The sequence below is a fragment of the Acanthopagrus latus genome, chromosome 21 (genome assembly GCF_904848185.1).
Source record: "Acanthopagrus latus isolate v.2019 chromosome 21, fAcaLat1.1, whole genome shotgun sequence".
NCBI classification, from domain to species: domain Eukaryota; kingdom Metazoa; phylum Chordata; class Actinopteri; order Spariformes; family Sparidae; genus Acanthopagrus; species Acanthopagrus latus.
Genome location: NC_051059.1, coordinates 10316391 through 10339467, shown reverse-complemented (window position 1 = coordinate 10339467; position 23077 = coordinate 10316391). Strand labels below are relative to the sequence as shown.

General features: G+C 39.5%; 2 protein-coding genes across 6 annotated transcripts in view; both read right to left on the bottom strand.

Annotated features, from left to right (window-relative positions):
* Positions 1-693: 693 nt before the first annotated feature.
* Positions 694-6076, bottom strand: ifi30 (IFI30 lysosomal thiol reductase). 3 transcript variants are annotated; one of them, XM_037084867.1, is made up of 7 exons: positions 5808-6073; positions 4649-4837; positions 4251-4325; positions 3876-3962; positions 2832-2984; positions 1513-1581; positions 694-1365 (listed from the first exon to the last, which is right to left on the bottom strand). In XM_037084867.1, the coding sequence occupies exons 1-7, from the start codon at positions 5934-5936 to the stop codon at positions 1300-1302; spliced, it is 768 nt and encodes a 255-aa protein (XP_036940762.1). In that variant the 5' UTR covers positions 5937-6073; the 3' UTR covers positions 694-1299. The 3 variants fall into 3 exon arrangements, with proteins under 3 accessions (XP_036940762.1, XP_036940763.1, XP_036940761.1); XM_037084868.1 differs by lacking the exon at positions 2832-2984 and having other exon boundaries at positions 5808-6075; XM_037084866.1 differs by lacking the exons at positions 694-1365; positions 1513-1581 and adding an exon at positions 1921-2644 and having other exon boundaries at positions 5808-6076.
* A 2014-nt stretch (positions 6077-8090) lies between these two features.
* The window catches only part of pik3r2 (phosphoinositide-3-kinase, regulatory subunit 2 (beta)), a 34133-nt gene continuing 19146 nt past the window's right edge, over positions 8091-23077 (bottom strand). For 2 of the 3 annotated variants that reach the window (XM_037083911.1, XM_037083912.1), the window contains exons 4-16: positions 20828-20902; positions 20214-20360; positions 18170-18380; positions 17953-18038; positions 17605-17707; positions 17285-17383; positions 16899-17079; positions 16613-16732; positions 16342-16484; positions 15994-16170; positions 15812-15883; positions 15516-15686; positions 8091-15410 (exon numbers count right to left, since the gene is read on the bottom strand). In XM_037083911.1, coding sequence (XP_036939806.1) covers positions 15203-15410; positions 15516-15686; positions 15812-15883; positions 15994-16170; positions 16342-16484; positions 16613-16732; positions 16899-17079; positions 17285-17383; positions 17605-17707; positions 17953-18038; positions 18170-18380; positions 20214-20360; positions 20828-20902 — 1793 coding nt within the window. In that variant the 3' untranslated portion in view covers positions 8091-15202. The remainder of the gene's footprint in view (positions 15411-15515; positions 15687-15811; positions 15884-15993; positions 16171-16341; positions 16485-16612; positions 16733-16898; positions 17080-17284; positions 17384-17604; positions 17708-17952; positions 18039-18169; positions 18381-20213; positions 20361-20827; positions 20903-23077) is intronic. The other variant, XM_037083913.1, reaches the window with a different exon arrangement.

Genomic DNA, 23077 nt, shown 5'->3' with positions numbered 1-23077 from the left:
CATCAACTGTGATTAATGAAATCACTCATTTGTTTCCAGGGCTTTTAGTTACATCTCTGGTTTGCTTATCAACATGTGCCTTATGTTTCATCTTTTATGTAGCACACTGTGAATGACGTGTTAGCGAACGTTAAATCGACTTTGTGAACCATTTCTCTGGATCATGGAGGATTTTGGAAGGGTTTTGGAATCTGCTTAATAACATAAACATGACCATTTTAAAATAGTCATACATTATTAACAGTTCCTTCTTTAGCCTCCATATACATCTAGCTTGCCGTTTGTTTTTCTCCTTTATTACAGCTGAAAGCAGAGACCGAAGATGAGCTTATGAGAAATGGCGCCATCTGAAGGACACTGACAACACTGTCTTTGATCACGCTATGTAAAAGACACTGGACTTACCAGAGCGCTATCATGGAGGCAGATGCTACAAAACACATTGATTTCAATAATGACAATTCAATAACCACACATTTTGTCTATTAGATTTGAATGTCTATATACATACATGTTAATATACATGTATGCATAGTGTATGTATTTGTAAATGTATCAATATGTATGCATAAGAAATATACATGTGGATTTTTAATTAATCATTAATTAATGTGGATGCCTTTTCACTTTTCAGAAAGTGTACTGTAATTGTTTTTTGGTTTGCATCCGCACAGTTATACTCACTCCATATACTTGTATTTTGAGTGCAATTTATTTGCCAAAAAAAGAGACAAAACACACAGAAAAAAAGTTAGAGATGAATTTGACTGACAAGATTCTTTTTTTCACATTTTCTGTAGACACTGCAATTAAATCTTGAATTTTTTCACCCATGTAAATGTGTAGTGAAAATGTGACGTTGTGTCGGCATTAGAATGCATATGAGTGATGACGTGTCTGTGTAACAATGAGCCATTTCTACATGAACTATAACTACATGTCTATAAACCAAATCAGTGTTTGTTTTATTTCCCCTGGGACATGGATAGATGTAGTCAACTTATTTAACCATCTCGTCCCCTTTGTATGACCTTTTTTTCCCTCTTTAAGTGACCACATGTCATGCAAAGCTTTGTAGGTACAGCTTACCCCTGAGCGTGATATCAATGTTGAAAAACAAAAAAAATACTTTTTTTCCTTTACAAAGTAAATCTGAAGTGAGGTGAATGTTTTCCCTTTTTAGAAACAGTGAAAAATCATATTAAAAAAAAAATTATCAGATGACATTCCTCAGTGTTCCTTATTTAGTGGCCACACCTGGAACAGAAAGAGCATATAGGCGTGTGCGGTGCTGCTCCTTCACTCATTGTGGCAGAGGCTTTTGAAGTGTTTCTGTTTCCCACCACAGGCTGGAGGCTTTTTGCCCTAGAGAAAAACGCAGAGCTTGTTAGAGGTTAAAGGTCAAGTCTCGGTGGCTGCTTGCGCTTTTATAACACAGTTAAACTACATTAGGAGACAGAAGAGCAGAACACATGCAATGAATGACTCGGATTTGATTGAAGTTAACTCTACCTTGTACAGGCTGCAGACCAGATTGAAGAGAGAGTTCATGGCCTTCTCCTGCAGGTCTTCTGTGTGCTCCTGCGAAGGAATACAATTTACTATTTCAAAAACTACAAAGACACAGGTACACAGCTGATTCTGTTTTCCACAGCACGTCCACAGAGGTTAACAAAAAAGCCGGCACATCATATGACAAAAGGCTGCTGTTCGAACTAACTAGTTCAGAATGGGTGTGTCACCTACGGAACATAAATGTGAGTTTGCTATATGTGTGTCAGCTTTAACAGAAATATGATAATCACTAACTTTAAGCCATACAAAGATTAAAAAATACCATCAGATGCAGTTTAAAATAGGTCAAATTGTTAGTAACTGACATGAGGGTTTCACTTGTCACAAAGACTGCATGCTGTGATTAAAAAAAAAAAAAAAAAAAAAAAGTATAATGCTCTGATGAGCCATCTGTCATTCTACTTGGTAAGAGCCAAAGTATGATTTCATGGCAGAGTTTTGTAGCAGATACAGTCTTGATATGGAAAATATCACTGGATAAGAAGATTTTTCTGGACAGTGGCGTAATAGTCAAGAAATCTGAATCCACTTATCAGAGGCACCCCACGGTGCCAAGACTGCTGCTTGTGATTTTCCCACAGTCCAACATGATAATCCCCTTCTTACTGGCTTGTATGGGAATATATTAATGGACTCCAGAGAAGAAACTAGAGACCTATATTCCAACTAGTATAAAATATTCAGTTTTTCATACATACATACATCTTTGAATATTTAGATTTTAGACTGAACACTGCTACATTTGTTTTAAAGTTGCTATGTCCACACCTTATCTGATGAAGCAAGTTAAAAATAAGGTTCCCCACACAGTCCTCAGCTCTTCTCTCCTTGTGCCTGAAGCTCGATAAAGACATGATGTTTTTCCTGTTTTCCCCTCACTTGTTTCTAACGGTGTTGTTTCAGTGCTAACTCCAGTGTCAAGTTGTTTTCATGCCACTGGTCTCAGGTTGCTTGGCAGTGAGACAGTGGCTTCTGTTGTGCTGTGCCTTTGAGTTGCATCAGGATGTAGCTTCAAACACGCATCCGTCACAGCCCTCTGTCGCTTACAGATGGAAGCTTTGCGGCAAATCTAGTGCCAAAACAATCAATCAAGATCACTTCATCGCTGAAAATGTAACATCGCTTGGGTAAGAAATGAGCATCAGCGACCGTGGCAGAATGGGGGCATTGCAGAAACAGTGGTTTTCAAGTTTAGTTTTTCCACAGAAAGCCGGAAAGGCTGTAGGTTTTGCTACAAAGAAGACTGGAAGCCTTACCCCATTAATGGTCACCCAGGGTACATAGTCGTGTGGAGGGTTCAGGGCTTTGGTCTTCAAGGCATTCTGATGCATCAGCTGGTTTCCCTGATCCCCATTCACACATTTCATGACGTCGCCCCAGTTCAAGTCAGGTTTGTAGAGTTTTGTGCACTTTAAACAACAGTCGAGGTAAATAAACACACATTAACCGAAGTAGTGAAATAATAAACAATGTGTAATAGTGTAGTCAAATAAAGATTTTTCAATACATTCTGATTCTACACACTAGCAGCAGTATCTTCTGCAGTATCAATTCATAGGTAGCAGCTCCGTTTTCTCACTCTCTCTACTCTCCGACAGTGATAAAGCACACATGCATCACATTCCACGAGTGTATCGCAAGACAAGTATCAAGAAATATTTTTTAAGATTCTATATTTTCAATGTTTTTAGAAACTAATAAGGGTTATACAAGTAGCAAACTCCTGTCACCAAAAAATCAGTGTGGAGACAAGAAACAGATGTGTGACAATGACCCTAACCCTAACCCTCACTTAAGATGGACTGACTTTTAAGGTGGACCAGTTGTTCTCATTTGAGTGACAAGCCGCTTCTCTGACCCTCAATCACGGGTACCAAGTATTTTTTGGGCTGTTTTATGGCTTTTTTTTTGATAGGAAAGCTTGCAGATGAGAGAAGGGACATGACTTGCAGCAGAGGGCTGCAGGTCAGACTCAAAGCCTGTTATGCGGGTTGTGTGCTCGACCAACTGAGCTACTGGGTCACCAAGTCCTAACAACCTTTATAGAAAAAACGTGAACTGTTATTTTTTTTAAAAACATGAATTGTTATTTTTCACAAGCCTTATTTGAAAGGACAAAAAAACAATTACAAAAATTGATACGTAATGTTTACTACAGTCATTCTGCTGTGTCACAATTATATTTTCTGAGTCTGTGAAAATCATTGTGGCCCATTACAAGGGTACCCACATACACATACAAACACACACACACACACACACACACACACACACACACACACACACACAGTGTTACTTACCATCTGGCCATTGTTGATGACATCAGTGGAGGATTCCATACAGAAGATCATTGGGATAGCCAGATCAGTCATGTTCAGTAAACAAGTCTGAGAAGAACAGAACAAACAATTCATCAAAGTAAACATTTTCACACTACTAAAAGGCAATACTGACTCCATTTACAGGTGAGAATAAAAAACATATGCATTTTGAAGACTTAGCATTCCTTTGAACAATTAGTATTTTACAACCCTCAGATTAACAAGAATCCACACTGCCTGTCTACTCTGGAAGATGAACAGAATGCATTTCACAACACAAATGACAGTTCCAAATTTAAGCTATATTATTATTCAGCTCTTTTCTCTCCTGGTGTGTTTGAATTGTAACTCTACCTCAATCAGGTTGCCCAGACATTCCTCTTTGCCGTGCTGACACTCGAAAACATACTTCCCTGTGACATTTTTTTCCTGGGTTGGAGCAAAGTCAAAATATAAAATGAGAAATGTTATTTCACAGCCATTTTATGACATACAGTGCATCATATGATTGTCCCTTTGTTGCCAGCAAAGTAAAATGGAAATCCACGCAAGGATAACCATGTTTATTTCATTATTTAGTGTTTTAAAATTGCTTGTTTTCCTTTTATTGACTTTCCTTCTGTGGTCTCTTTTATCTAGTAAGACAAAACAAATCATCACGTATCCTTTAAAGACACCATTAATCAGACCGTCATTTATAGAGAAAACACAATTCCAGTCTATACCCAAGGTGTACTTGAATCACTGCTCACCTGTGCATTCCCATAGGGCACCAAAGTGACGGTCATGATGTCAGCCAGCATTAACCAGGTCGGGAAGAGAGAGAAAACGAAAAAATTCCTGCAGCCGGGACACAGACTCTCATAGTAGAGCGCCACCTCGACCTTATCGACTGAATCATGAGACCTGGTGAAGTTGGATTCAAGGCACTGCTTAAAAACCTGCACAAGGGGGAGACAATGGGGAGGTTAACTTTAATGTGATTACTCTCTCCAGTTTCTCCTTCTTAAGTGTTTGTGGTCTGCAAGGTCAGGCCATTTTCCATCTGGAGGCATCTTAAGGAGAGCTCGGAGTCCGTGGTAATATTTACACATTTATGCAAAAATTTAATCGTGAGTTTGGCTTACCATATCATTTTTAGATAAGCTCAAAAAACAAAACAAAACAAAATCTCAGCCAACAACTCAGTTATGTATGGCTTGTTTCTGACTGTATGACACCTGATGTGCTTCAGACACTTATGAAACAGGAGGATTTGCATGCATTTACCATTCCTCTGTTCACTGGAGTGTGATCAAAAGAGAGACTTCCTGCAGAGGGAAATTAACATTTTTGAAATTTTACTTCCTCCTTGGCTCAACTGCTCCTGACTCGACCAGGTAGTTTGCTGTGGAACAATGAGGGAGAACATACTGTGCATACACAAGATAACTTGGCTACCTGTTCCTTGTGACACTCGGCTAACTTTACTCAAAGCGATAACGCTAGTAGGGGGACACGGTTATGACGTCACACAGAAAGACTGGACGAGGAAACAATGAGACATGTCAGAACAACAACGTCCCATCCGCCGACTCCGTTATTTTGAGTATATATTTTGTGCGTGGGCACTTCTAAGTGTTTTGTTTAAATGCGCCTTCCGTGTTGAAAACTCCGTGGTTGGCTACAGCAGGAAAATAGTTTGCTAGCTAGCAAATGAAGCCAACTGTAGACGTGTTGTCAGGCTGAACTCTGTTGCCATAGTTTCCTGCACTTTTATCCAGCGAAGTGATTTGAACGGGTGACCGGAAACAGTTAAATCTGAGATGTGCTGTGATTTTCGCAGACATTTGACGTCCAACAACACAATTTTTCAACTATACAATAGAGAATACACAACATAACCCTCTGTTAATGCATCAATAATCTTACCCCGCATTTGATAGCTGAGCCCAGAGATGAGCACCACTTGTGCGGAGAATAGGTGCATGAGGAGTGGACGGCACCGCCGAACTGAGTGTTCAACAAAATGGTTAGAATTAGCAGCAAAGGGCCCTTCATCTTCAGCTGCTCAGGGTGGATTTAGACTACAGAGACAACAACTTGACGCCAGCAAAACAACGGAGACCGACTGTTTAGACTTCTCCACAGTGAAACTTTAAATACTCCTCCATACTTCCTCGTGAAGGCGACCCATTTTTTGATTGGCTCTCCGTCATATTATGAGGACCGCGTCACTTGTTACTAGACGGCGTCCGCACAGCGAGGCCTCTTTTGTGATGGTCAGGGGACATGTGTTTCCACAGAAATGAGTCAAAATGTCATGAGACGTGTAGACCTCATGCAGCTATTCACTCCCTGAACATACTTTAGTTGATTTAGATATCGATATGAACTAAACGTTGTATGTTCTTCAGAAGGAAGTGGTCTACAAACAATACGCAGAACAGTTTCACAAATGTTGGGATGCACTGGAAATTGAAGAAATGAGTAAAGCATTATACGTTGGAGTTATTCATGTTAGGGTAAAGCTTTGAAAAACAGGTTATGTTGCTGTAATTACTCCCTAATGCACTGGGCAAAGTGTATTCTGTAAATATAGAGGAGGTTGAATTAAGTTTGGTGAATTATACCTAAAGCACAGCTGTCATGCCATCTACTTTATTTAGGTCTTGACCAGGTGGGATTCTTTCTAGGAATTGTTAAAGAGCCTACTGAGGAAAATGAAAAAGAAAAAAAAAAAAAAATACAGATGAGTTTCAGTCTTGTGATCAGTTGACCTAGGTTGTTGTCTGCACAGTATGAACATGTCATGTCATGCAACTGCTGAGTTCCTCAGTCCATAGGTGTTGCTCAAGAAGAGTCTTAAAAAAGAACACAAGGCAGCAAAACATGACAAACCCTTGAACTTGACGGAAGATTTTACCTGGTGACTCTCACATGATCTCTCCCAGCTCTCCTGTAAAACCAGGACAGAGACAGTAAAAGGCAGACATGAGACGGCACAGCTCTGCATGATTCACTCTGCTTCCTGTCTGTTTTCATGAGTTTTGGTTTGTAGTGTTACAGGTAAAATCAAAGCAGCCAGTGTGTAAAAAGTGTTTGTTTTACTGAATGAGAAAGTGTCACTTCTCTCTCTTGGCATTTAGACGTTCGGATAGTTTGGGTGTCTGAGATATTCCCCCCAGCTGATTCAGTGGAAGTGTTTTTCTTTGTGGTTCTCACAACATTGAGTAATTACATTTTTCAGCAGTACTCACATCAACAAAAATATCTCTCTAGAAAAGAAAAGTCCTGGTTACTCTGGTTACACCACTGACCTCATTATGAAGCCTTCTTGCTTAATACCAAACCAAACGGCCAGTGTGAAGACTGTTAACAGTTAAAAGGAAGTGAGATTTTTTTCTCTTTAAGGTGCCCTTTTATATCTGCTTTTTGTGTTGCTCACCGAGATGTACTTTAAGTGTCCTTGAGGCTGGTGTTGAAATCAATTTCCTTCCTCATGAAACATTTGTGAAGAGGACTTTTAATAATAAAATCCTTGTTGCCACTACATAAATACAGCAAACCTTGTTTAGGCTCCCTTGCTGGCAGTCCTCTTCTTCACTGCATTTCTGTTTTATTTTAAAACTTTACTTATTATACAAAAAGGAACAATGAGAGACTCATTGCCGTGCAATTGAAGTCAGAACAAAAAAGTGTCAATAACAGCAGGACCCCTTGGAGGCCCAGAGTTATCACAGTTATGACTGCCAAAACAAAGACGGGGATGTACAAGGAGGGAGTGATGAGCAATTGTTAGAAAAGCTGTTGACAGCAAAGAATGCTGGTGGTACAATTTTAGGGAACATGCATGCTTTTTTTCCCCTGCTTCCACTATAAACTGACTTGTTCCTTATTTTTTGTCAGTAAAACGTCACAGTGATGTTGCAGTTCTGTCTTAATTCCAGAAAATGTATAAAATAAATTCTTGATAAATGTTGTTATCCACATGAGGGGAGCCCTGCAGAAAAAAAGTTGGGAACCATTGCCTTATTACAGCGAGTGCCACAGAGGAGGGATGCCATCATGTTTAACCCCAGGACAGTCAACCAGGGCCTAACTAGGACATGAAAATATGAGTGTGTTAAAGTGTGACAAGGTGATGACTGGCTCATAACCATAAAACAAAGAAGAAGAAAAACACATCAAAACAAATAACAGTGCACCTAAAGATTCATTTCATATATCTTTTATTGTCTTTTTAAAATCATTGCATCAGCCTAAAGAAAGAACCGTACAGATGAAAGAGTACCTGTCTGAGGACAAACACAACTCTGAAGCAAGCTGTACACGAGAGAGAAAGAAAGAAATGTCGTATCTGAATCAAGACAGACCAACGGAGGGAGGATATAACACAAGAGAAGAAGAGTAACCGTCTTTTTCGTGCATAGGGGGTTGGGCACATCTCAACCAATAGGCCTCTACTGGCTGAAACAACAGTGCTCCCTCTGAGTTCAATTGCACTTTGGTGTAGAGTAGCTTTATCTGACTGCCCCATGCATTTCCATTCATCGTTTTTGAAAGAAAGAGAAAACCACATCATTCTTTGCTATGCATTAAGAACCTGTTGCTGCTGCTGAGGCAGCGATACATGAGGCAACTTGTCGGGCAACATGTTAGAGCTACGGAGACAGGACGCCGCCTTGTTATTAGTGTAAAAATACATGTTTTGAATTGTTGCTGCTCTGTAATATTGTCCTGTATGTTGCCAAATGGATCGCTGCCAGTCTGGTCTCCAACGTGCAGTTGGGTCTTGAATATGAACTACTGTACACCAGTGAAAAATACTACAACATTGCCATCAGAATAATCACACAAATGGCAACCTTTCGCTGAGAAGTAATGATGTGAGGAGATCGGATACAGGCAGAATAAAGGGAAATGAAAGTGCAGCTGTTAATGTCATCATATGTAAATGGAAATCACACACCAGCTGAGACTAGTGGATATATTTTGGTCTTAAAAATTAGTCAACCAACTGATTCAGCTTTCCATTTGAGTATAATTTGCTCTGTAGTGCAAAATCAAGAACAGGATGCCTCTTGATAGTTATTCCTGAATTTCCAACTTTGTGTATGTACTAAAACTGTACTCAAGCATGTTCACCAAGTGGCATGTTTTGACCGTTATTCACAACTTGTGGGTATCATACTCCATAAATTCTTTGAACTGAGAAACACCAGAAATCTACTGTACTGTACATAAAATAAACAGCAAAAGATGCAACAGCGTCTCAAGTTAGGATTCAGTCCTGCATATACAAGGCTCAGTGTAAGGTGAAGTAGTCAGCAGGTAGAGAATGACAAAGACTGATGAGTACCATGGAACAATTCATCCTGTTGAACTATCCTGTTGAGTTATTCTTTTGAAAGTGAGGGAGCACTGTTCTTCTAAGTTTAAAAAACAAAAGGAACGAACCGGAACAGAGAAAAACAGAACAAGCAGTCATAACATTTTCAAGTTTAAAATGACAGGAAATAATGAAATATAAATCAATCTATCACAGCCACTTTGAGGGACAGACAGATTGATTTTCAAACGCATTTACTATTTGGTTAATTACATATTGTAAACATTTGTATTTCTTTTTTTTTCTGTATTGAGGAAAAAATTTTCAAGCTAGCTTATTTTTTTTTTTTATAGGCTCTGTAAAGTTATCATTAACAGATATAAACAAACAAACAAAAAATAACCAACACTGGACAGACAAATCTATCAGCTTTTTTAAAAAGCCAAATAAAAAACAAAACAAAAAAACAAACAAAAAAAAAAACACACTCAGACACCATAAAAGAACACTTTCTAATGCCATCATTGTTCCGTGTACAAAGGAGTGATCATGAACCGTCGAATCTTGTACCTTTTTAATTCTGCCTGTTTGTGTGTAAGTCCAGGCCAGAAAAAACCAAACAAAAAACCCTTCAGCATCCGCAGAGATCAACCAAAGGACGACGCAGCGGGAAGATGCAGCGCCAGTGGTGGATCTCTGCACCCGCATCCTAAGTGTATCTTTTGTGGTGCAACTTTAACACTCAAGTCTACTCAAAAAACCCAGAATCTTCCAAATAACAAAACAGATTCTCAAGTTCAATCAAAAAAAAAAAGAAACAACTCCTCTCTAATATTTAATAAATGCAAAGCAGCCAAGACTGCATTTAACATATAGACTCAGCTCTGTAAATATTAACACATGTACATAAGCTTGCTTCATCCTCTGAATGCACCTGATAATCATGCGTAATAGATTATGTTGATCAACCGTGACCACAAAGTTCGCTGCTGATCATGATGAAGCTCACTGCAGCTGATTAGTAACAAACAAAATAAAATGCTTGCGTTTCAATAACTGCCCGGATACAAAAGCAGCCGTGGAGCAAGTCTAAACATCGTGTTCACATCGAAGCCTCCTTCTGATTTGTTTCAAGCACAGTCCAAATCAGAATTACATCATCCAAAAATATAGAAATCTAAGTATATATTTCAAAATATTATTCTCTAGTATGTCTCTCATTCTTCAAACCTTAACAGACACCAAATATATGTCTTTCTTTGTAGTCAGCGAAAGATGTGCTTTGTGTGTGAGGCCAGTTCAACAAATATGGTTTACAGTATACCAAAGCCGATGAAAAAATATTTAATTCCTCAAATGATCATTCGTCGTATGGAAAAAAATGCTTTTCAAGAAGCTCCGACACAGATGCGTATCTAACTAATGAGCAGGATGAAAGCTTTGAGTTTCAGAGTAAATATACCAAAACTGGGATTAAAGTCTTGACTCTAAGTCAAAGCGCAATAAAATCTTCATCTTCTGCCCATTTCTCACTGGTTTCATTGCTACTAAAGTTGCATTGCTTCTAGCTATTAACCATCTGTGATTAACATGGCATTTATGGCAGATGAAACTGTTTGTCTACACTGCAAAAATGTTCATCTTAACAAGTGATGCAGGACGATATTGAGTTTAACATTTCTATTTTTCTTTAAGCAAACCGCTCAAATGGAAGCAGAATGCTTTTGGGATTAAGTCGCTCCATTGGCATGATGTTTGTGTGTGGTTGGATTCCGCAAATTCCGCCCCAAAAAACCCGAGATGCAAGTTTTCACTTTCACTTAGTAGTATCCAGTTATGCATTTAGTTTCACTCGAATGTGCTGAGCCTTTAACCTGGTAAGCTCCAGGTATAGCCAAATATAGCCACATTTGAAATCTCTGTCCCCTCACGAGTAAAATGGAGGTCAACAGAATTTTGTTTGTACTGCTAATGACACTGAAGAAAATTACATTTGAAATCCGGTGACTCTGGATAATCTACAGACCTCACGGTGAACACTTCTCTTAGGGTCTACTTCTTCCGGAATATATCTGTATGAATGGATACCACTGGGAATAAGTAAAAAAATATATCTTTCTGTAATTGGGGTGGTCCAACCCTTTAAATGAATGAACGATATCCATCTTGTTAAGTTGGACAGTTTCGCTGTGTGGGCACAAATTGCATAATGAGCGAGCAGCTCTCCTTAAAGTTGTTTTGATAAGTAATACAGAGTTTAATCAGACCACATACTAAAACTAACTCTATCATGAACACAATCAGTCAAAAGCATCAAAATTACATGACAGTTGTTGACTGCAAAAACAACAAAAAGCATATACTGTACACTGTATACTATATCATAAAGAAAATCATCAATCATTCCCGATATACTGTATGGAAAGACCTTAAACCTTATCAAGTAAAAACACTATTGACAACTGAGCTTCACCACTGTCTGTGAGTTGAATGGTTGTTGGGCGTTAAACACACTACTCAGAGTGTGTGGAACAGAAAAAAAGTGCAGTCACAAAAGTGTTGGTCCAACAAACTGGATGATAAAAGGATGTGTCAGCAGTGGTGGATGACGCAACCAGATTGCCCGTTGACAAAGGAACTGACTCTTAATACAAAACACTGAAGAAATGCTGCATGCATTAACTTGAGAGCTTATCAAATGAGCTTCAAACAACTGGGCTGGGATGTGTACGGTTCACATTTCTATCTTATCTGAGTTTTATTCAAAAATATACCAGACAAATCAAAAAAAAAAAAAAAGAAAATGAAAAAGACACCAAAGAAATCTAGCTTTGGTGCACAGTGAAAGAAAGCACCAAGCTACTGTACAGCCCCCACCATAGAAAGAAGGAATATGTAACAACTATAGATGTAACAACAAAGAGGCACAACTAAAATCTGACACTCTTTTATCTAGAACATGCTCAGACTTGCTCTAACACACACACACACACACACACACACACACACACACACACACACACAGACACACACAATCACACACAACTATGCTCATTTGCCAGATACCCTTTTAGTCTTCGATAAATGGTAAATGTGTGAACGATGGGGCACAGCGTATGGTGGTGGTGGCACCGTCTTGTAGAGCAGCGCTCCACTGACGAGGAGGAGAAGACGAGCTCATCACAATGACTAAAGGCACTTCTAATCGTTCTCACTCACGTTTATATAGCCCTCTGATCACAAGCACCGCCATCACCTCTAGTTTAATTCTTGGGATTTTCTAATTGCCAAGAACTGTGCAAAGTACAGTACAGTTGATTCGTCCTGACTGAAATCAAACTGATGTCTCGATTTTTAGGTTTCTATTCAGGTTGAGCTGAGTTTCACGTAAGAGTGGGATCGGTCTGTTTGGATGAAATGTTGCTACCTGAAATTTGTCGATCAACATTTCATAAACAGAAATGCCGAAACCATTGTTGGAAGATTTAAACATAAATTTGATATGAACTGCTATGAAAATAATCAACTCTCATCAATATCTGAATGTGGAGTAAATCTGTATTTTTTACTAATTTTCTCTCCCTCCTCAACAAAAATATGCAACCTTTAAAAGCAGCGCATCTTTTTTTTTTCTAAAACTTCCAACTGCCAATAATGTTTGACTGCCTCTCTACAAAAATACTTTTTCTTTTTTGGCAATCTGAGTCCTGTATATGCAAGAATTTTGAGAGGTTATTCATATTCATTCATCCTAAAAAAATCAATCATGTAAATCAAATTTAAATGAGGCATCATGTGACGACTCTCTTCTTTTTCATCGACCACCACGCGAGTATAACTGAATAACCCTCCCTTCAGAAAAATGAACTGTGCTTTTTAAGTGACATAGAACAAAGATGGTACAATCTTTACCTCATGCCGAATGAACACGAGGGAAAAACAAGGAGACATTCACTGCCACAGCACAGAACAGAGGGAGGGAACTGATACGAGAACTGTAAATCTTAAACTTATTCTTATCCACATACGACTGTGTTGTGCATAGTACTGTACTACCACACATCATACTGTAAATGCACTGCAAAAAGTACAACTGGTGCCAAGTATAAAATGAAAAACAACAACCCAAATGAAGGACTCCATGCATACTGTACTAGATAATCTCTCAGACCACAGAGGCCACGCTTTATGGCAAAAAGGACTGGTTCTTTTTTTTTTCTTTTCTTTCTTGCTACATGAAAAGACATCCTTCATTTGGCTCACATTAGCTGGATACTGTGCATCCTTAAACAGAATCTAAGAGCATAGCAAATATTCTGAAAACATAAAGAAAACACAGCCATGAAACTGTATAAGGTCACATACAATGACTGCATGTGTGTCTGAAATATACTGTACACGAGTTATATTACTGCTTTCTTTCTTTCTTTTTTTTTTTGTACATCAATGTTCTACAGCTCTGTGAGTCAAGCTTGTGATGAAACAAACAGTCGAGCGCGAGGGCGGTAAGCAGGAAGTACCGTGAGTAAATCTGAATCGAAAAAACAACAATAAACATCTGCAAAGACATTGTACCGCTAAAACAGTCTAATCTAACTAGAGACGAGGCAAATACAGTACCGAGGATACAATAATCACATAGATCAATGCTCTGCGAGTGTCTTAAGCGTATAGAAAGAAGACACGTAAGAGGAGCACTAACAGTTATGCCATTAGTCAATGGCTACAGGTGCTACAGTATTAAAGAGGATGAACGAAGAAGGAAGAAGTGAAACAAAGAGACGTATGATGCAGGATTCTTTCCACTATTTCCATTTACAGGGAAACCTGAATAATGTGGAACTGCATTTATCAATGTACCTGTCCATTTAGCGCAATGTGATTAAGAAGTCATTCTATACTCACAATACACCAAATATGTACCACGTGTTTGCTATCCTGTAATACAGTTTTCATTTTACTGTAAGTTGTACCTCGTCGATTCAAAAGGAGGCCCACAGAGAGAGAGCGACAAGCCAAAGCAGCTGGAAATAAAGATCATCTCATAAAAAATATACCTATATGTGTGTATCTTTTAAAGCTGTAGCTTCGTCTATGTCGATGGCCGCTCGCTCTCTCCATCCTTCTTTCAACGTGTCTCCTTGTTCTCATGACACAGGCTTGTGGTCATTCAAAGCTATTACTATGGCACTTATGCAAGCTTTAAATTCGATCGACTGCTAAAAAGCATCAACCCCCAGCAATTTCTCTCCCCTTCCCTCCCACATCCTCCCCTCCCCTCTCAGCCCCAGTGACTACATCCCCCCCAATCCACATTTTTTTCTCAGCCGCCTTTAGGTGTGAAGCGAGCAGCCTGGTTCAGCCAAGCCAGTCCTTGCGGTGGATGACAACTCAGGCTTTTGTCGATGGAGAGTTCGCAGGCAGTCTGGGAGATGACAGTTCAGGCCTTTGTCTATGGACAGTTATCACGTGTTCAAGGCAAAACAAAAACAGAAGCGCCTCCTGTAAATTTTCCCATCAGCCATCCATCTGGTTTCTCTCCTCTTTTCCATGATCTTGAAAAACAAAAGTTTTTTGTGTGCTTATTTTGTCTTCTTTTAGTTTTTCTCTGTATCAAAGGTATTTTCTTTGTGAATTTCACGCTTTTATTTTTTCCATAACTGACACTGTAGAGTCATGGCTGGCTGAGGTAAAACTCACCACATCAGCCAGGCTAACTGTACAGTGCTTCATTACTGGTAATAGTGTGCTTATTTTGAAGCTATGCTGTTAGCAAGGAGTGCTCTTTGTTGGACTGGGGTCTGTGTAGGGAATTAGCACCAGTCTCCAGCCAAAAAAAACCTATGGATTTTACAATGTGGCTCTTGAGTCTATTTTTTTACCACCACTTAAACAAGAAGAAGCATTGTTCAGAGGTTCATTCTTTCCCGAATAAGTATAAGTACAATTTTTGTTTCCCCACCCTGGTTGGCGTCTGACACTGCTGGTGGATGATTCATCTGGGGTGCTGGTTCTGGTTCTGAGAGCGGGCCAGGACTGGGTATGCCAGGTTTACATTCAGCTGGTCGTTGTGTTGGACCAAGGAGACGTTTTTGTAGTGGAGCACCAGGTCTTTGAGGGATGAGTACAGATTGTAGGGCTCGGCGAATCCATAACCTGTGGCTGTCTTGTAGATGACGCAGTGCTTGGTATCACCCTCCACACTGGAAAGAAGCACAGAGGTCATTTTTAAAGATGCTTCACACAAAATCACAAAATACATGATCATACAACACTAACAAGACCCTTCAGGTACAAACAGAACTTACACCACAGAGCAGGCGTACGAGCCTTTCTGTGATTGGCTCTCACGGATGAGGAAGGTCCCGTCACATTTGCCTCTCAGCATTTCTTCAGCCTGGGTGCGTTTGATGTCACCCACATACCAGGTACACTCATCATGGTGGGGCGAGCCTTCGTCCTCTTCTAATGAGTAGGAGCTGGAAGTAGAACAGCAGACACTTGATCAGAAACAAAACACTCTCTAAATTACAGGTGGAGATATTACAGCACCCAGTCATCACAGCACAAGTTGCTGAGCTGGTACTCTGTCTCGAACACTCACTCATCAGCGTCATTCTTTATGCCCAGCCATTCGTTAATCTTCTTCTGTCTCGTCCCCTTCTGTGTCAGCCATCTGCAAAACCAGAACGATTAAATGCTGACATTGACCTTTTACATAACACACATCCTCTACAGCGAAATCAGAACACGAAGACATGTAAATCCTAAATGTGTTCTCCTTACATCAAGTACTGGTCTCTGATTTTGCGGAGCTGCATGAGATCCGGCTTGAGGCTGTTCATCTTCTTGTCGATCTCCCTGTTGTCAGTGACCTGCTCTCTCAGGTCCTGCTCCAGCTTACGCTTGCTGTCGTGAATCTCCTTCACACGAGACTTCAAACGCTCCGAGTTGCTCTGGATCCTGAATTGACAGAATGACAGAATTAGGTCTACAAATGTCTTAAGTGAGCTCGGTGAAAGAAATTGAATTAATCCGTTTCATCTTCCCACTTTGAACTGACACTGTTTTGCTTTTGCAGTTAAATGAAACCAGTATTTTTAAGAATATCAAGCACAAAAAATGTAATTTTACTTTTGAATCTCTTTCTCGTTGCCCTCCCGTTGGAATCGTTCCAGAGACTCTCTGCTGTAGCGCTCCTGAGTCTCACACTGCTCCTCAAAGATCTTGATGGTCTCATTGAAGGCCTCGATGGCTGTGCGTTTCATCTGCAGCTCCTGTGGAAAAGAAGGACAGACTGTGACTTGTTCTATATCATTTTATCTTCAGCTATTGATATAGCAGTGTGGATGCATACTATCTTACTCCAATATTTGGGTAACTTAAATGGGTCGCTGTGTTGTACCTGTGAGGTGCGTGTGTACTCCTCATACAGGGAGTCGTACTCTCGGCTCTTCTCCTGGTACTGCTCATGATATACCTTCAGCTGCTCTCCCACTTCCTCTATACTGTTCTCCTTCACCAGCTGAGCCGTGCAAAATGCCGATAAGAGCAAAAAAATACAACTTTGATTAATAAAACAATGAAACAAAGGATGCTTGTAGATGGATTTATCTTGTAGTTGAAAGTGATGATAAAAAGTTTATGATGTCAATTTGGAGACTCAACAATGAACAAACTGCATCAACAACCTGTTGGTATTTGGAAACAGGGTACAGAAGCTTGGTGTCCAGTTTGGCATTGTACTGGGCCAGAGACTCGTGGCGGTAGTGATGGATGAGCTCTACTACAGTCAGGAAGGTAAGAGGCTCAGAGAAGCCGTACCTTCCATCTCGGTGGTAAATCTTTATTAGCTTGTTGTTCCCTCCTTTCCTGCAGAGGGAGACAAATGAGAAAAGACGAGAAAAGTCAGAGGATGTTTAGCTGGTTTAGTTTCCTACGGTTGAATGTCTTTTTTGATTCATTTTTTTCACGTCTATTGTACTGTTCAGTTGACTCAAATGTGGTTCAAACAGGTGTGGGAGACAGTCTTTCAATACTGCAGACAAAGAACCTTAAACTAGAAGTGTTGCTTTACCTGAGGGTGAGAGTGTACTCGCCCTCCAGCTTACTGGAGGCATCTCGGACCAGAAAGGTGCCATCTGGTGTGTCTCGCAGCTTCTCATTAACCTCCTCTCTGCAAATATGATGACATGCAGCATTTACTTCAAGAACACCAACTTTGACCAGCTTCAATATAACATAATAATAAGATAAGATGCTCTCTGATGTATAGTGGATTGGTATTGGTACACAATGATCCTCATTCACTGCCATCTACACCTTTATACAATACTTTAAAAAAAGAAAACAGAATTAACTCTAATTCAACAGTAATAATCTATGTTCATAATTTACCTGGAGATTTCTCCCCAGTACCACTCAGCATCGTTCAGCAGGCCGCTCGTGTCTGTCATGGCTGTTGGTGCCATTTTTGACTTAACTGGCTTTGCTGGAAGAACTGGAAACAGACACAAACATAAACACACAAAGATCACCATTGTAGGCATTTGACAATAATGGAAGGGATACAAACTTTCATGTAACACACAAACTCCCTGCAAACTGCTAAAACCAAGTCTAAGAACATTTTAGGAACACTAATAAGTGTATCAAAGCCCACAAAACCAACATTATACTGCATATAAAAAATGTCTGTGTACTACACTGTAACATAAACAAGGTTTAGCCTTAAGAATAACTTACCTGGAGGGGTGAGGTCTTGCTCTATAGTTCTTTCTATCAGCAGCCTCTCCACCACAAGAGCAGGGAACTCCTCATCCATAGGCAACCTGCAAATAAATCAGTTCAATGGTACGTCTGTTACCACACAGCTGAGACCCCCAATTTGACTTGCCTAACGCTTTACTGAGGATGCACATTTATTCAGCTTCACAACCAACAAGCCATCAAGCAAACTTACCACAAGGTCGACGGGCCTGTCCGTATCAGCAACGGTCCAAATATTTGTCCCAACGTGTGTGTGTCCAGGCCGTTGCTGGCCTGTGCCTGGGTGACCTTGGAGAGGTGTGTCAGGAGGAACTGCAGGGTGAGACGGTGATGAAGAGGGACGGTGGTGGAGCTTTCCAGGACCAGGCTCACCTCTCTGTCATAGCTTCCAGCGACTGCGCCATCTAGAGGAGGTATTCAAACAACCATGAAGAGGACGTAAACTACTGATACCAATTAACCAAAGGAGGAGAGTTGGAGGAGAGTTCAGATATTAAAGATAAGGTAACGTTATGCTAAAAATTAGCCCGCATCGGAAAGTCCAATGCATAATCAACAGAGAAAGGGGGTCAGTGCATATCTCTGAATACCTCAAGCATCTATCTGAAATGAAATCATGATGTCCCTTTGTGCAGAGGAGAATCAGCTGGAGCATTTCTGGCATACCTCAGTGAGATCATCCTCACCCGACACTTGACCCCATTTTCTCAACATTGACATGCGACTACCCTCGATCAGCTGCAAATAAGTCTCAGAGTAGGCCTCATGCAATTCTTTTACTTAAAGTTATTGAAACTATGATAGGTGCCTGTATATCAATTAACACAACATTAGCAGCTGCTCATTTTGGGTCACAAAATCTCCTTTGTGTCTTCACTAAATAAAATCAAAATTTTTTCTACAAATGAGCCCAAAAAATGTTTCTTAAAACAACCGGATGAGATTATTTCACCCCTTTCAAGCACAGATGAGCTAATCACCAGGGTCTCTATACATGAACACAAGCATTCAGAACATTGTTTGTGTACAAAGACTTTACTAAAAAGAAGGTTTTTGAACAACTCACTTTACTAGTTGTGTTTTCCCAAAAGTGTCGATATGCAACATAACATGGTGGAACGCTGTCTTCCGGCAACGACTATCAACGCAATATCTCACGTGACTTTTCCGGCTTTTGATTATAGTATTGTTTCTTATATGAGGCTCCTTTTTCAACTTCAAGGTCAATATTGTTTTTCGCTAACGACAAAACAACGAATTATCCATGCATTCATATGGAACTAAGCTTTAGGAGCATTCAACCTTAACTCACCTCCCTGTTACATCGCATTCAGAGATTCTCGACTGGCAGGGTGGCGGTGAGCGAACAAGCAACTGCTAACGTGACTTGTTCAAAAACTCTCTTTTTAGTGAGTTCTGTGTACACAAACAATGTTCGCAATGCTCGTGTTTATGTGTAGAGACCCTGGTGATACTATGAGCAAAGTTCCATGTTGTGTCGAGCCTTGTTTGTTTAAAAATAGCGATTTTAATGCTATCGTGAAATTGCCCCTCCAGTGAAAATGATTTTGACCCAAAAACGACAATTCAATCTTCAAAGTGGCGCTTTCGTTGTAACTATGCTTTTAAACAAACGTTTGACTCAGGTACATTCACTAAAAGACCCTAGGTTGCATTTTGATGAGAGTTTCACTCTGAATAACATCATCCTGCAGTAACTTGAATCTCTCTTAAGATGAATTAGCCATCACAGAAAATATGTAATCGCTTTAATTTTATTTATTTTTTTTTGTAAAAGTTATGATTTGGTTGTATGGTAATGTAGTTTATGTGTCCATGTTTTTATCAGACACTCCAAGTCCCCTATCTGTTTGACTTTGAGGATCGATTGATTTTCCTACCATATTTCGCCACTCACAGAGGCTACATGATAATATCAGTGCCATGTGTCCTTATGACAGACAATCAAAGAACAAAAAAATTCGACTGTTGCTTATAATATGTTTAGCAGCAGTGAACAGCCAGTAATGAGATTGGTTGTCATACGCATACAGACACTACGCATCTTTTACTTGACTTGAAGTGAGAAGCAAATGTGTATTCATAATATATGCAGAAAGTAGGCAAACCAACCAACCTCCATCAACAAGCTACACAGTAACTAGATACATTAAAGATGACACTTTAGTGACACAATTCCCTAATTTAAAAAAAACGGTGATTAGCGGACGACCCACCTGCTGACTGCTGTATGACCTGCTGCTGCAGTGTGACAGCCGTTTGAAGGTGAGGGTAAATACAGGCAGGGATGACGGGTGACGGGAGGTCTCTCAGGTAGCGTAGGACACACTCAGATAGGGGACCCACATCTTTCTGATCACTCTCTGCCAAGAGACATACACAAAGACATTTAAAGTCGATTTATGACAAGACAAAAACCCACCACTCTCACCCACAAAGACACCTGAACGTGAACAGTTTAATCTGTGAGTGCTGTGGGTTGAATCTCTCTCAGTCTTAAAGAGGTCGGTGAGATGTCCAACAGAAGATGACTCCTTCCATTAATGTAAAAAAAAAAAAAAAAAAAGATAATGTAACTTGTGAAATGTGGAGAGAACTGCTTAGAAAATCAATTATACTGTGGATAACAAAATCACCATGACACATAGGAAGCAGGATATACTACAGCTGAAAATGTTAGCATGTCAGCGCTCTCTGGAGGACAAACCACTGATACTGCTTTTAGGTGATCTCAAGCCCAGTTTGGCTTTTCTGTACTGCAATTTTCTCCAACATACATAGTTACTGAACTCAGATTAAAATATAGATACTCTGGCTTGGACTAACTCACCTGAGCACAGGGTGTACACTGGGCTTTCTGAACCTGAGGAATCAGCTGTCCTGTACAAGGTCTTGGAGTCGAGACCTGAGAAAGACAAAAACAGCTGTTGAGTAAAGGTTAATGCCACTGAGCTGTAAACCTGGAATAATAATTGGATTAAGCGATTTGTTGACTGAAAGAAATTTTTAGAATTGTGGACGAGAATTTCGATTTGGGTTGGTAGTGCCCTTGTTTCTGAGCGGTCATGACAAAATTAATTTCCCTTGTTTGTCCCTCTGACTCATCGGGTAGATTTTCAGAGAGAGCTGCAATGATTAGTCATTGAAAGAAATGAATAAGGACCAACTACTTTGATTATTGATCAATTGTTTCAGTATTTTTTCAAGCTTAAATGTCAACATTTTTGAGGATTTCCTGCTTTTCTTTGTGATTAATGGCAGTAAATGAAGAGTCTTCAAACTGTCAGCTGGACAAATTGAAGACGCCACTTTGGGCTCTGCAAAATTGTGATGAGTGTTCGCCACAAATTTAGACATTACACAGCAAATAAGCGATAGATTAATGAACTGTGGAAACAATCTGCAGATTAAGCTGTACAACACTGATGAAAAATCTAGTCAAATAAGAAAAAAAGAATGCACAGTGATGAAGAGCATATCAGAAAACAGAAATGGAAATGCACTGAAGAGTCACACACTGCCACCAGAAGTGGACTCTAATGTGGGGGATGACTACACGACTGCCTGACTTGGACGACAAAATCCAATTCAATGTAAAAGACATGTAAGACATGGTAGATTATACAGACATTTTATTTCAGGCTCCTCAATCTCGGTCTCAGAGAACATCTTGTGTATGACAAAGCACATGGTTAAACCATTTTCTTTTGGAAAAACTGAGATAAATGCCTCGTGAATGAGAGGTGAAATGTCTTCAAGTCCAGTTGCCTACAATACAGCACTTATATTGAGATAAATGCTCAAATCAATTTCATATGTGTGCTGCCTTCTTTCCAGTTTCATATCCGACAACAGAGAGGTGATCAATCAAATAGTACAGAGTTGATCCTTCAAATGCTTTTCTTGTTTTTTTTTTACAAGCAATATTTACAAGATCAAAGTCAACACATGTTCCAGTGTGAAGTGTTTCATTTTGTTTGTTCCGTTCTGAGAGGAAAGTATGTACTCAATTTAGTGACAGACAGCACAGATAATTAAAAGTGAAACCCCGAATCATGAGAATCTTTGTTTGTTCAGGCACTACAGGTGAAGTTAGTTTTCTGACTGGTTATGTCTTAATGTTATGGGGATACTCGTAGAAAACTCATTTTAAGGTTAATGTTATGTTTTGTTGTGGTCAAGAAGACACTTTTCAGCATACAAAAATACCACTCTAAACCAAAAGAGTCATGAGACAGAGAAAGATTTCACACACATCCTGTGAAAATATTCCTAACATATTCAACTATGAATGACTGCATTTCACTTTTGGGTCCCAGGTTTAAAAAAAAAAAAAAAAGTAGGACCACTGGGTCTAGACAGCTTGCATCTAGGAGGCAATTCCTTGAGACTCCCCAGTCTCTCAGGTAGTTGTGAAAACCACACCATGCAGTCAGAGTGTGTGTGCAACCGACACTGGGAAGTAATTCAATATTACTGCTGCATTATATTATTTACACTCGAGACGAACCTTCTGTCGTCCTTCTAGTAGATTCCAGGAGGGTCACATCTAAAATGTTCCAAATTTACTCTTCAAAACGTGTCTGCTTTTCTTCTACTTGATTTCTTCCTTTGCAGATTTTATTTGTGGCTCTGGAGTCTTCTGTTTTTATTCTGCTGTTGTACACTTCAGATATGTCCCACAATGCAAACCACGACAGATTTGGACAAACTACTCACAACTGCAAAAAAATTGGTGGTGAGATAGTTACTGGTAATAATAAAAATCAAATAAATTTTGCTTTCTCTTTGAGGGGTTTATTTTTGTGTCATTATAAAGTCAGCATATATATTGCATACATTTCTGCATAAAATGGTATGATATATTGTTTTATACTAGCGACTAAATCTGTGCATAATGAACAATGTCTACATATGCAAGTGTTGTCAATTATATTAAAGTAACAATAAATACAAATTCTGAATATTTAAATCAGTTTTAATAATGTTTTTTAAAATCAATTTTTTGGCGGTATCAGTATTGTATCCAAGCTAGAAATTCCAGTATCCTGACAACAAACATGTGTAAATTGTTTTAAAA

Coding starts and splice junctions, on each gene's coding strand:
- ifi30 (XM_037084866.1), bottom strand. CDS start 5,936: ATGAAGGGCCCTTTGCTGCTAATTCTAACCATTTTGTTGAACACTCAG. Junction 4,326..4,648: donor TGCCCTATGGGAATGCACAG/GTGAGCAGTGAT, acceptor GCTCCAACCCAG/GAAAAAAATGTCACAGGGAA. Junction 2,985..3,875: donor TCATCAACAATGGCCAGATG/GTAAGTAACACT, acceptor TGTTGTTTAAAG/TGCACAAAACTCTACAAACC.